This window comes from Mobula birostris, chromosome 3 (genome assembly GCF_030028105.1).
Source record: "Mobula birostris isolate sMobBir1 chromosome 3, sMobBir1.hap1, whole genome shotgun sequence".
Lineage (NCBI taxonomy): Eukaryota > Metazoa > Chordata > Chondrichthyes > Myliobatiformes > Myliobatidae > Mobula > Mobula birostris.
Genome location: NC_092372.1, coordinates 166,442,110 through 166,457,247, shown reverse-complemented (window position 1 = coordinate 166,457,247; position 15,138 = coordinate 166,442,110). Strand labels below are relative to the sequence as shown.

At 39.4% G+C, this 15,138-nt stretch overlaps 1 protein-coding gene across 1 annotated transcript in view; it reads left to right on the top strand.

Annotated features, from left to right (window-relative positions):
• stk17a (serine/threonine kinase 17a) overlaps positions 1–15,138 on the top strand; it is a 97,069-nt gene that overhangs the window by 59,678 nt on the left and 22,253 nt on the right. Inside the window, exon 3 of the mRNA XM_072253629.1 lies at positions 8,626–8,770. Within this exon, the coding sequence (XP_072109730.1) occupies positions 8,626–8,770 (145 nt within the window). The remainder of the gene's footprint in view (positions 1–8,625; positions 8,771–15,138) is intronic.

Genomic DNA, 15,138 nt, shown 5'->3' with positions numbered 1-15,138 from the left:
TGCAGGAGTATACAGGAATAATCTAACTTTTTGATTCCTCTGACTGAAGTGCATGACATCTCATTTCCATGCATTAAACTCCATTTGCCAGGTTTTCTTCCAGTCATTCGATCTAAATGCACCTCATCACAATTGGTGTCCTCATCACAGTGTGCTATTTGGCCTATATTTATACTCTGTATTGAACCAATTTCTGCATGGTCCACTCGTTGCATCTTTCCAGCCTGAAATAGACCCATTTATTCAAACTATTTTTTTATGAGAACCATCCTAACACTTGTTCTTCAATATCTTGAGCTGGTAAACTATGCACCAGTCTCTTATGTGGCCCCTTGTAAGGTGCCTTTTGAAAATCTCAATAGACTACATTTACGGGTTCCCTTCTATCAACTCTCCTTATCACATCCACAAAGAATTCGGGCTTTCCTTTCATGAAACTGCATTGATTAGGTGTGATTATGTTTATCTTTCTGAAATTATTAGTTCCTTTCTTGATTATTGGTTCTAATAATATCTTGCCAACAATAGATGTTAAAGTAACTAGCCTATAATACAGCATGTTTTGTCTTCCCCTTCCTTTTGAACTAGGAAGTAACATTAGTTATTTTCTAAGCTTCTGGTATCCTTCCTGAATTTAGTAAGTTTTGAAAAATCTCAACCAATGGATGTACCTCATAAGAACATTATTTCACATTTCTCCTTTTGGGTAATTAAGAAAAAATCCCATCTTGGATATATTTCATCATACTTCCTAACTGGAATCTTGAAGCTTCTCATCTAATGCTGTGGTGGGAACATCAGCACTGGGACAGCAAAAAGGAGAAAGTATAGTACCAACTCACCAAATGGTCAATAAATGCAGGCTTGATAGCTTGTTTAATGGGTTTCTTCAACATGGGGAGAAAACTGATCTAATCTTTAGCAAGCGATATGCCAACAGGTCAAGAGTAGCTACATGGAAGAAATTTGTAGCAATGTGTACCGTGCATACGCAACTGCACAGAGAAACACTTGTATAAAAGAACAATGCTTGGGTTTGCTATTGATTCTTGCATTTAGCACAACTTCGAGAATCAGTGCAGTTGAGCTTTGCAATAAAGTGAAAGAAAATTTTTTGTGCTGTAGTTTTTCCTTGTTTGTGAATTAGGGTTGCTAACTGTTCAGTATTAGCCGGGACATCCCCTATATTGGGCTAAATTGGATTGTCCCATACAGGACTGCCCTTGTCCCGTATTTCCCCGGCTAAGGTAGAGCGTTCCTATGAAACTGTTCATAAGCCAAAATGGTGTAAAGTGAAGAAGCAATTACTATTAATTTATATGGGAAAAATTTTTGAGGGTTCTCAGAGGCAAAAAGAACCTACCCAATCATACCAAATAACACATAAAACCTAAAATAACACTAACATATAGTAAAAGTGGGAATGATGTGATAAATACACAGCCTATATAAAGTAGAAATGTATGTACAGTGTAGTTTCACTTAGACAGAATTGGGAAGATTAAGCCAAAACCGATTTGTAGAAAGAAATCGGCACATACACACATGCGCATGTCCCGTATGTGCACGTCACACATGCACACACAGGTGCCCGCGCAAGGCTTCATGGTCATGGTAGTCTTTCTCTGGGTAAACACAAGTGTCCCGTATTCGACTGCTGCTTTTGTCCATCATTTGGGAGTGAGAAAGTTGGCAACCCTGGTGTGAATTCAAATTTCACTCAGTGGTCAATCCACTTACTCAATGTGTTTGCTTCATTTGCTTGTTTATCTGTGTGTCTTTGTACCTTGTAATTCAATCTTTTTAGAGATACAGCATTGTAATAGGCCCTTCTGATCCAACAAGCCTGCACCACTCTTACAACCAATTAACCCATTAACTCATACAGTGCTTCAGAATAATTCATGTACAGTCATGTGCCTGTCCTTATCACAAACCTCCAACCTGTTAAATTTAAATAGATGAAGTAAGTCATTGCATCAGAGATAGGTTCAAAGTTCATCATGTGAAGCAGAGGTTCAGTGTGTAAGCGGGTAATCAATGCAATAAGCTCTTGAGTTGATACTGAGAGTGATGGTTTTGATCCAGATAGAAATCAAGAATGCATGCTAGAATATAGTATATAAATGGAGATATCATATAGTAGCTATAACATACTTGGAGATCGGTTGAAAATGGCCCCACAGAGGAAGCTGTATGGCTCAAATATCCATATTATATCAACTTCATTTTTAAATTTAATAATGAGATGAGCAAACCAGAATTCTCAATTCCACCCCATTGATGTTCAGAGATATCTGGATACTTGTGCATGAATCAAATAGTTAGCAAACAGGCACAACAGGTAATTAGAAAGGCAAAAAGGGAATTGAAATTCAGCAATAGGAAAGTATTGTTACATTTGTCATTTATTTAAGAGATGTATTTACACTGGAGGCAATCCCAAAGAGATTCATTCTACTGAATCCTGTGATGAGAGTGCTGCTGCACCATGAGCTGCTAAAATATAGATGTAATGTAATATTTGGAGCTTAGAAGAATGAGGGGTGATCATGTTGAAACATACAAGATCCTGAATTGCATCATAGGGCAGATGTTGAGATGGTAGAAGAATGTGGGTGGTGAATCTCTAAGTTTCTCCAGAGGGTGGCAGAGACCAGATCATTGGAAGTGCAGATTTTTTTAAAACAATTAGGGGAAAATTGAGAGCGGTTGGGAACTGGCACAAAGAGGATCTGAAACCTGAGATAGATTGGCAAAACTTGATAGGCATGAGGGCCCTGGGGTCTTCTCCTGCTCCTATTTTCTTGTGTTTATGTTCATGAAAAAATAGCTTAACATCTTTTGAAAATGCTAGTTTTGCAGAAATGGGACAGTTGGATAATTTGTATAGCTGAGTGAGTAATCAAACTCGTTCCCTTTGTACATTGTGAATGAGTTGCTGTCTTTCAGTTATTAAACTTGTGCTTCCTTTTGTATTCTGCATTTTGGTGTTTGGAGTTCTTTCGTAAACTTGTGTGCTCCTTATTTGCCAATCTTCTGCTTTAAATGATTAAATGTTTATATACATCAAGGTATTTTATTTTTAGCATTATCCTAGAAGTAACACAGCAATTTGTGTGGGGTGGGGATAAAGAGGTTGGAAAGTAAACTTCAAAGTAAGTTACACAGTTACTGCCTGTTATGCAGCTGGTGTTTAGAGCAGCAAAGTAAGTTTGGAAGTTAAAATATTTCATTTTCTCCCCATTACTCTCCTGGTTTTATCAGGGTTGAGTCATGTAATTGGTACGATATCAGAAGATGTGTTTGTCCACAAAACCTTTGGAATTGGGCTGCACATTTTGATTTATATTTAACACACTGATAATGGAATTTGCAGTCCTCCAGAATCTTAGCAGGTAAATGGATTGAGCTGAAGCCATGTGCATGAGGTCTTTGTTTCTCTGCTTGTGGATCATGCTCCCCCAAACACAACAAACTTTACATCTGTGGGCACTTTAAATTGGCTGACCACGCGTATGTCATTACATCTTTAGTTTTAAGTGGCGTCATGTTTTACGACTGCATTCATGGCAGACAGGAAATTTAAAAGCCTTTAGAAAAATGTTGAAACATTCTCTACTACTCCCAGGAAGTTTTTGCAAGTGAAAATGCTTACTTCCCTCATCATAGCTCAAGTATATATTTGGACTGATATTTTTTTTGCCCTGACCTTTGCCCAAATTTTCACTTTTCATTTTATTGCTTGGGTACCCTCTATTAATCTTTGTTCCCTCTATTATCGTGGCCAGCTTCATCTCCAGTACTGTCTGTGTGGAGTTTGCATACTTTCCAATGTCTGGGGTGTGTTTCCTCTGACTCCTGTTTCTTCCCATATCCCAAAGATGGGTATATAGGTCATAGGGCACCGGCTTGTCCTTATGTGTAGATGTGTAGCAGGATCAGTGGCAGTCGATTAAAATGTGGGAGGAAAAAATTGGGATTAGTGTAGAGTTGCTAAGTGAAGACTCGTTGGCTTGAAAGACTTGTTTATCTATGATGTGAGCCGTGATGTCCAATTGTTTAGTTCATTAAGGTTGTCATAGCTTGGATGGGGGCTGGGTAGTGGGGATAATTTCTCACTACTTAGTAAATGCTCCCAACAGTGCTACTCAGACTGTTTCTACTGACAAGAGAAGGGGCAAAAGTGGGTTAAAACTAGTTGCTTTGGGCAAGTGTGGCTCATCAGCTGTGGGTTAAGCAGCTCATCTAGGAGAAGAAAAACTCATCTCAAACCTCTGCCACCTTTGGCTATACTCACTCCTGGGGAAGGCTTTGGGAGTAGCCCTGAGGGAAAAGTCCGGAGCTGGATTTCTAAGACAGTCCTACATTGAGGTAAGCACTGAGTGGCAGCTCCTGCAGCACTGCTGGTTCCAAACTGTATTGTCTGTTCCTGTTCCTGTGGAGAGCAGGAGCTTGCTGTCTGTACCTTACTGCCCTGGTACGTATCAACTGAACGTGGGCAGTGAGGACACAATATTCATAGTCGACCCCAACCAACAGAGGGCCTGACTAAAAGGTCTGTCTGAACCATCTTGTTCTAATCCAACAGTTGCATAAACTGAGTTACCCGGAGTGGGAGGAGCCACAGGAGCAGTCAGCAGAGGGGTGTGTCCAGGCAGGTAACCCAGTTACAACATATATATACATACACATATAATTTATGGTTTACCACACATTGGAAGGTAATTTATTGTTTCACAGAGCTGACTGCAAGTTGACAAATTGCAGTGGAAAATACTTTTCTATATTATGTGCTTCATGGGTCAGATGCATTGCACAGAGAGCAGACTAAAAGGCAAGTAAAGCATTTCAAGCTGAAATTGTGATCTTCAACTCCAGGGTGTTGTTGCTGGTTGAAATTTCCTGTGTGACTTTATTGTTCATTGTGATATGATCTCAAGGTTTAATTCTGTAGTAGAAGGTTGAGCATTCTCTTGTAATTGTACCATGATGAAGCTTACTGTTTATATGATGGGCCAGCTCAGCAAGAACCCATTAACGGTGAGATTATTAAAACTGATATAGCTTTAAAGCAGTTATAGTTTGTTGATTTGGAGGTGGTGGGAGAGAACTTCCTCAATCTTTGAATAGTGCCATAGGACATTTAGACTCCGACAGCTGCTTAGAACTGGATAGCTTGCATTGTTGCATTTATCAGGGAAAATAGCATTGCGTTAAATTTCAAAGTGAGCAAGATGATCTGTAACTATTATAACCCACTTAAAACATTTTTTAAATGCTGGAATATTTCAAATGTGTTTAAAATTGTCACCTGCAATTCAGTTGTCTGTCAGGGCCTTTGATTCACCTTGTCCAAGCCGACCTTTTTGCCCATCTATGCTAATTCTGTTTGCCTGCATTAGTCCTTTGTCCTGTGCCTTCTATTCAAGTAACTGTCTAGATGTCTCTTAGACTTGGTTGTTGTAACTGTTAGCACCACCACCTCTGGGAGAGAGTTCTGGGATATATACCTTCTGAAGTCCTTTTTTTTTGGTTTTTAACACTTTCCTCTCAACATAAACCAATGTTTTTTTTATACTCCTTATATGGGGGGGGTGGGGGGTGGTTAAGATCCAATCTACCCTGCCAGTCCTTTAGTTTTATTCACCTACATCAAATCACCTTTCAACTTCCGTTGTTCAAAGCTGGGTTTCGGCAGGAGACACTGCAGAATGAAAATGGGTATATTCTTGAACTTACTATGTTTAGTTGGTACTTTCATAAAGGAATAGAAAGGGACTGGGGTGGAGGGATGGACTTGGAATTTAGTCACTCTGTTACTGTGTGGAATCCCCCCAGATCTTCAAGCTGACGTGTTTATCACAAGGCTACTTCTGAATGTTCAGAATTCATACATTCAAGCATTCATACTGAATGTTCTTGCGGAAGATTTTGTGCTGCCTGATGCTTGGGGGTGTGTGTTGGCCATGTGCACCTATGCTGTACAGGTGCACTGCAACTGGTCAGAGAGAAATTGTGAAGGTTTTCCAACTCTGAACCTGTACCAGGTTAACTCGCATAAATACAGCAGGTCCATTTGAAATGAATGGAAGAAAATTATTTGTCTACAGAAGTGAAGCTTTGTATCTGATTTAGTTCTGGTGTTTTAAATTCTGGTGTGTGTATGTGTTTTTTAACAGACGTCGTGAGTCTGAATGTCCTTACTTACAGATGGATATTCAGTGTCTTTGACCGCATTGACAGTGGTGAGCCTGGAATCTGACAAGCTGGCCTGGGCCAAGCCAATAAACTGGCAACCAGATCTTCAGTGCAAGAGTGTCCCATGCACCACAGTGGACAATCAAGTTTCCAGAGCAGAAGTAACTGGTGATCTTGGGGCACCAAAATCCCCTTCCTCCCTGCCTTCCCCCCCCCCCCCCAATTTTGTGTGTGTGTGTGTGTGTGTTACATCAGGATAGCAGCAAATGTAAGGATTAAATAGTTGACTGAAATTATCATGTTGAACAGTGATGGGTGAAACTCATTGAAGCTAAGTGTAGAGCTCTGAATGTCACTAGGAAAATTGTAGAGATGCATTGATTGGACTAGTGAGTGCCATCTGGTATTCAACTTATTGGGAGCGATTCTGAGACAACAGATTACATACAGCAGAGTCATCAGCTGATTGACAATAACGAACTATTAACTAAAAAAAACTTAGGAAAATTAGTATTGTGTTAAATAATGTCTAAGTGATTTAACAGAAGGATTGCAACTTTTTGTAGCGGATAAATATAAATGGCCTCTTGCAGTGAGTTTGAAATTTGAACACCTGTAAAAAGCCACAAGAACAAATGTACATGATAAACTCTTCGAACTGGAGGTTATCACTTAAAATTTATGGTTGAAGTCGAGATTGTTGCCGTGTTAGTAGTGGTTGAATGAAAACCTATTAAAAAGAACAGGGCATTCATTAGATGTGCTGCTTTTTGAAGCTAAGATGGCAATGTAGAGTAGTTGGGCCAAGTGTCCTCTTTTGCTGCTGTAGCAAGATAGGTAGCAAGATTAAATTGGAGATAAATTGATGCATTGGTTTTCTCAATTTCAAATGTCAACTTGAATGTAGATTTAAATTAGAATAGTCTGTGCTGTTACATTCCGCTATTTTTAAGCAGCTTTTGCTTTCTAGGCTGGTATTTTCATTGGGCTTCTGAAGTGACTGCAAACCTTCAAATTAAAATATTGTGGTTACTCTAAAAGCTTTAAATGGTATAGTAATTCATATTTAGTGCAATTAATAGGTTCTGTCACTTGTATTAAAATATAAACCTACATTGACATTCATACTGCAGAAATTAAAATAATTTGAATGCAACAACCTCTCTATATCAGGTAAAGTATAAACCTTCAGTTCAACTTTATCAGATGCTTTTATTTTAAAATATTGAGTTCCATTGAAAGTGGAATGGAATATTTGATTGAAATTGAACAATGGTTAAGTCACTAGTTCATAGTCGTCCCCTGCAGTGCATAGAGTATAACATGCATGGGATTCCCTGCCATCATGAAGAGATTAGATAATATTTGATTAATGGAAAATTATCAATAAATTTTGCTTTGCTGTGAGTCAATTTTAACATGGCATTTGACGTTGTGTTGCCTTAATCTTAAAAAAAAAGACTGAATTAAGTGAGGTTATTTGTTTTTGGAAAATCAAGATACACTACAGGTGGTGGAAATCTGAAATAAAACCAAAAAATGGAAAAAAACTTAACAGATCAGGCACTGTCGGTGAAAAGGGAAATCAATGTTTTCATCAGAGATGTGAAAGAGATTCTAGTTCATATAGCAGAAAGAGTAGTGTGAGGGATAGAACAAAAGGATTTGCTGTCAGCTTGAATTAATGTGGCCAAGTAGAATAATTAGAGCTGCTTTGTTTCTAATGTGGTGCTGGTGTTGTAAAGGTGGTGTAATGATGTATTGTCTGGCCTAGTGGTAACAGGCCAGAGAATGAAAAATAAAAGGGAAAGACAGCCAAAAAAGGCCAGCCGTGGTACAAACAAAGCGGAAGTCATCTGAAGTTAGAGAATTCACTGCAGGGTTCTGCAGCTACAAGGTGCCCAGAGAAAAATTGAGGTGCTGTTCCTTGAGCTTGTTTAGGCCCATATAATTTTCCCTTAAAGCTACAGAAAAGATTTTTTTTTCATTTCACAGCTTGCTTCCTTTGAATTCAGTGGAATTCAATTTAACTGGAGTGTGATCCACAGGTACTACTATATCGCAAGTTTATTTTGGGGTGAATTTTCCAACCAATAAATTTTTTCCCTATGTGTAAGTTGTTTCTGTAAGGAAGTACTACAGCATTACGCTTCTGGAATGGCCTCTTGTATACAAATTTTATAACTGGCCGTGGAAAGCCATCATTTTCAGTGTTCTTGTACGGGAATAAAGCCAGTGATCAAGTTGTACAAAATCAAGAGAGTATTTCATGTATGTCATTTTATAAATGGAAAAACTTGTGCAAAAATACTCAAGGCCTTTGGATTTTATTTTTGGACTTAGCAAAGAAAGTATAGCTCATCTATTGGAACCATTTACTGTCTCCACTACTATGTTAAATTAACTTTCACCTTTCATCCACAGTGCTGCTGGTGGTGAGATTTTCAACCAATGTGTAGCTGAGCGGGAAGAGGCCTTCAAAGAAAAAGATGTCAAACGACTGATGAGACAGATCTTGGAGGGTGTTGCTTTTTTGCACAGAAATAACATTGTTCATCTTGATTTAAAAGTAAGTGTCATCATCTATTTCTAAAATTTATAACAACTGTGAAAATTGAAGGGATATTATATACCACGAGCTTTCAAGTGACCTGGCAGTTGATCAGTGCAACGTGCACGCACAATGCTGGAGGAACTCAGCAGGTCAGGCAGCATCTGTGGAGAAAAGTTGACAGCTGACATTTCAGGCAGAGCCCCTTCATGATGAAGGATTTTGGCCAAAACGTTGACTGCTTACTCACTTCCATAGACATTGTCTGGCCTTCTAAATTCCTCCAGCATTTTCTGTGTTGTCTGAATTAACTGCATCTGAAGATTTTCACTTGTAGTTGTTCTGTACATTGTCCTTTCATGTCAAGTCAGTGGGCCTTGGTTAAGAGAGTGAGTGTGTGTGTACACATATGTACAGTTTAAATCTAGATTAACTACTTGTAGTCAATGAACTATTTGTACCAATTACTGTGAAGTAAATATAATCCAGATGCAGCTTTTACCTTTGAACCTTTGCCCTTGTATAATTTAAATAGTGAATTCTTTGTATATTAAAGTTAATAAATATAGTCTAGACTAAGTGCATAATTTCCTTAATTGGGGGGATTTCAGTGCTGAACATAATTTTCCAGAACACATTTAGAAATTTGGAGAATGTGAAGATTCAATGATGGAGAAAGATTTAAATGCCACAAAATAATTTTGGAGTTCTACAATAATTTTTACTAATTTAACTGAATTTTTGAGAATTTAGTTAAAATGTACTATGGGATACATTAAGATTTGTTACAAAGGTTATGACTTCATGTTTACATTTAGAGAAATTGTAAAACAAAGCTGGATGTGACAAAATAGAAGCGTCGTAAGTCAAGTATTACTCCTGTCCAAATCAGGAGGGAACAGAAAGGGATATTGAAAGGTGAAGGGCAGTGGAGGGACAGCAGGGGCATTCCTTCCCCCATATTGGTCAACATTAAGGATGCTTATCATTAAGAATGTGTATCCATGTGTTCAATGTGTTTTAATCTGTCTCTCCAAAAGTGAAAAGTTCAAATGCTTGTGCATGTACCTAGATAAAAAGAAAATGCCCTCAATGTTCAGATTCTTTAAAGCTGTAGAGGCTATGGGGAGGGATAAAACTTAAGAATCTGTCACTAGAGGGAAAAATAGTAGGTAAACTAATGGTATCTGAATCTGCTATGTGCATCCCAGGACCTTAAAAGAAGTGGCTGCAGCGATATGTTGGTTGTAGAACACAGAACACTACAGCACTGTACAAGGTCTTTAGCCCATGACTTTATGTCAACCTTTTAACCTACTTAAGGTAAATCTAAACCTTCCCTCCTACATGGCCCTCCATTTTTCCATGTGCCCATCTATCAGTTTCTTAAATGCCCCAAATGTGCCTGCCTCAACCACCACCCGTCTCAGGATGTTCCACACAATCAGAACATTCCATCATTTACCAACATTTCCTGGATTCTGCAAAAGTCAAAGATGTGTTTTTTTTTAAAAAAAAACTGCAACTGTAATGCTATTCAAGATAGAGAGACAGCAAGCAAGAAACTATTGTCCCGTTAACAGATACTGGTCAGAAGTGTCCCGAGGATCTTAACGCTGTTGAACTTGGTGATGTAATGCCATTCAGTATCAATAGCTTATTTAGACTCTCTTTGGAGAAGGTCACTGACTAGCAGTTCAGGGCATGAATGTTACTCGTCACTTATCAGCACTTGCCTGAATGTTACCTCAGACGTGCTCTGTGCAGGCAGGGACTGTTTTATTTGTGCAGGATTTACAAATGGAATTGAGCATGGTGCAATCATCATGAAAGCCTCCGTGTTTAAACATATGATAGGAGGAAGGCTGATGATGAAGAAAGAAGGGTTGGGGTTATGAAACTGCTGAGGAAATAAGTGATGTGATAGAAGTGTTGCTACTGTCCTATTTAGATACATTTGGTATGATTGCAATATTCTACTATACATTAAGAACTGCTATCAAGTAGAGTATATTCTGCTATACATTGAGAAGTACTGCAGGTTTACCCCATCAGCGATTTGCTCGTTGGCGGAGATAATGAAGGAGCTGCGCATTGTGCTGCTGCCTGAGTTGAAGGGGGCATACAGTCAAATAGCAACTGACTGTCACAGTCGCTTTTCTTGTGGTTGCATCACCCTTTTGGACGTTCTTACTGAGGAATGCTGCAAGTTTAATTCACTGATATATTGGCTAAGAGCAGGGGTGAACAGCCTCGGTCATAGCAAGGACTAACTAGGCCTCAAGCAGCGGTTTTACAGCCACCTGGAGCGAGGGATCGAAGCCAATTCAGGCCACTGGGGTATCGGTGTGGTTTGCCCACCCCAGTGTTCGCTCGGCAGATGATGAGCTCTATTGTAGTCAATTGCAGATTTCTGTGGCATTCAATGAACTCGGCCTCAAGACATAGTGTCACCTGTTTACTGCCACCAGGAGAGAGGCGTCAAAGTTGGTGTGCTCCACCGGGGGTAGTGTGGCGAGACGTCCATGCTGGAGTCTGTGCTGCCCCCAGTGGTTGCTTGGCCGTCAACTGCAGATTTCTGTGGTGTTGATGGCTCAAGTCTGGACTCTTTTTAATTGCATGGCTGTGTCTTACTGATACTTTTTGTGCTTGCTATCTTCGTGCTATGTGTGCTTTCTGTTGTGTGGCTGTTTTGCACCTTTGCGACAGGGTAACGCTGTATTCATGCGTGTTCGTGTATGTTTGAATGGCAATTAAAATTGAATATGATTCCAGTTACTTAATTGTTTTCATTTTTGTTGTGTATTGATTTAGATTTTACCAGATTGACTTAATGCTCCACCCAGCCTTAATGTCAATTTTTGATGCTTGAACTGGGCATTGGTGAACAGGTCATTGGCACGGGAATGCTGGAAGTGTGCCTGGAACTAAGGAGTGCATTTTCAAAAAAGGTGGCCGTTTCAGACAGAAATGAGGAGTTTCTTTGAGTCAAAGCTGCAGAAGAGTCATTGAATGTACTTGAGGATGAGGGATCCAAAGGTATGTCTAGAGGTGGTGGTTCTGATTAGATTAGTCTTCATCGTATTGAATGGTGATGTGAACTTGAGGGACTAGTTGGCCAATTTATGTTTGTCTTTAAGGAATGTGCTATTATCAAAGCTCACAAAATTATTTTATATTTTGTTTATTAAGTGTTGTTTACAAGGATTAGTTGTGCTGAAGAAGTGATTGGTTCTCTTTGCACATAGAGTGAATTTGGAAGTGGTTGGTCTTGGCAGGAAGGGCAGTTTGGCAGCACTTGAATAGTCCTGTCAGAACAGGGCTAAACAATTTGTGTGCCAAAAATGGTCTCAATCCTGAAGCACTGTAACACTCTGTTGTGGGAAACCAAGCCAGTGCTACCTCAAAATCAGGTTTATTATCACTGACTCGTACGATGTGAAATGTACATTATGTATACTGCTTTGTGGCAGTAGTACAGTACAAAGATAAAAATTGCTATAAATTACAAAATAGTACAAAAAAGAATAAAAAGATAGTTTGTGAGCCATTCAGAAACCTGTTGGTAGAGGAAAAACAACTGTTCCTAAAACATTAAGTGTGAGTCTTCAGGCTCCAGTACCATCTACCTGATGGTAGTAAAGAGAAGAGAGCATGTCCCAGTTGGTGAGGGTACTTGATGATGGATGCTGCCGCCTTGGGGCACTGCCTTTTGAAGATGTCCTCATTTGGGAGGGTTGTGCCTGTGATGGAGCTGTCTGAGCCTGCAATTAACTTCAGCCTCTTGCAATCCTGTTTATTGGAAGCTCAATATCAGGCTGTGAAGCAACCAGTCAAATGTTCTTCACTGTGCCTCTGTAGAATTTTACAAGCCTTTGTTTGGAGCTTGAAAAGATTTGGTTTATATCTTTAAAAATTTGCAAGCCTTTGGTCCAAATCAAATCTCTTCAAACCCCAAACAAAGAAGTATGACTGGTATCCTTCATGATTTGCATCAGTGTGTTGAGCCCAGGATAGATCTGCTAAGATATTGATGCCCAGGAATTTAAAGTTGCTCATCCTATCAGTTGCTAACCTCTCGATGAGGACTGGTGTATGTTCTGTCAACTTCTGCTTCCCAAAGTCCACAATCAATTCCTTGGTCTTACTGATGTTAAGTGCAAATTTATTGTTCTGACACCACTTGTCTATCTGATTTAACTCACTCTTGACAAGATATTTTAATATTGAAATATCTTTCAATATGTTTCTATCTAAGATGCACTGTTTGGTTGCCACTGCAGGAGAAATCCAGTGTGTATACAGTAAAGGGCAGGATCCTTTAGTGCATTGATGTACAGATGGATCTGCGGGTACAAGTCCATATTTTCTTGAAAGTGGGACATAAGTAGATAGGGTGGTAAAGGTGTAATACAAACTTAAGAGATTAGCTTATTTGTCACATAAATCGAAACATGCAATAAAGTGTGTCATTTGCATCAACAACCAACACAGTCTAGGGGTGTGCTGTGGACAGACTGCGAATGTTGCCATGCTTCTGGCTACAACTTATTAACCTTAATCTGTATGTCTTTTTGGAATTTTGGGGGAAACAGGAGCACTTGGAAGAAACTGTGCACGGTCATGAGGAGAACGTACAGACTCGTTACAAACAGTGACAGGGATTGGACGCTGATCACTGGCGCTCTTAACATGTAACACTAACAGCTCTGCTATCACGCTGTATCGTGCTCTCATCGTTCAAGGCGATGAGTATAAAGTTGGGAAGTCCTGTCACAGCTGCATACAACTTTAGAGAACTGTTTGCAGTTCTGGTTGCAGCATTACAGGAAGGATGAGGGTGCTTTGGAGAGGGTGCAGATAAGCTCTCCTGGAGGTTACCTGGATTAGAGGCCAGTAACTTTAAGGGGAGGTTAAACAAGTCTTGTTTTTCTGGAGTGTCTGAGGTTGAGGTGTAAGCTGACAGATACAGAATTTTGAAAGGCCTGTATAAGGTAGAATGTGAGTGTCTATTTCCTAGGGTGGAAATGTCAAATACTAGAGGGCATAGCATTAAGGTGAGGAGGTGAAGGCTTAGAGAAGATCTACAAGGCGAGATTTTATTTTTACTGAGTTGTCGGTAACTTGGAATGTACTGTCAATGAAGTGGTGTAAGTAGATGCAATGACATTAAAGAGGCATTTAAACAGGCACGCGAACAAACAAGTAACAAAGGTGGAAGACTGTGGGCAGGCTGATGGGATTGGTTTGGTTTGGCATCATTGTTGGTACAGACATTGTGATTGAAAAGCCCAATTCTGTGCTATATTATTCTTTTAAAAATATTCAGTGCTGCCTTCCTGGCTATCCTGTTCCTTTATGACTGGTCACAGGCCAAAGATTCCTAGGTGGTCTTGAAGATGTTGCATTTCATTCAAGGTTTGAGCAAATAGTTCTGAATAAACCATCTGTCTTGGTGTTAGACACTTGGATGATGTGACCTACCCATTGGAGCTGGTTTAACATAAATAGGGCCCCTGTGCTGACCCGGTGTTTATTTGCTTCCTTTTCATAAGGATAAGGAGCGTTTTGTGGAGATGGTGTCAGTCCTATCTCTCCCAACCTTTTGAAATTCACTGCCAAGTAGACATTGAGCATAGTGCCGGGTTTGAGGTCACCCTCAACGTTGGATCACATCATCTAAGTGTTGATATCAAATTTTTACAACTCTACTCACTTGAATTTTAAAATCATCTCAACTAACCCAAATTATTATATTGTTGCAGTTCTTCTAAAGGAATTAAATCTTGCTAGATTTCAGATTTTATTTCCGGGCAGTAACATGCTAGTTCATGAGATAAGGAACCACAATCTCACAAGGAATATATGGCTTTCCTTTGAAGAGCCCCACCCTTGTAAGGATATTTTACATTTTGTGCAAGATCTTCGTTCTAACCGTGACTCCGAGGTTGCAGTTGTGTCTTGCAGCCACAAGATTGTAATTCAAGTAGGACCGTGGACATGTGTGCACAGATTACAGGCTGACGCATTAGGTAATACTGAGTTCGTGTTGTGACAGCAGAAATACTTGTAGTAAACATTATGACATTAAATTTATTCCAGCGTTCACTGAAGAAGAATGAAGTTCTCTCTGGTATTTGTAACCTTTGCTGGTCCAGAAATGACCCCATTTAAACAATATATTGACTTGAAAGTTTTCTCATTGTTTTCAAAACAATGCATTGTTTTGTTCTCTGTCAGTTTGGAGGTTTTGATACTCCAATTTCAGTCTACTAGAGCATCCTGAAACTTTTATCACTCCACTATAGTCAGCTGTGCCTTCAGTGCTTTAAAGTACTAAGTCATACAATGAAATAGATAGGCAGCATTCATGAGAGGTGCAAAGG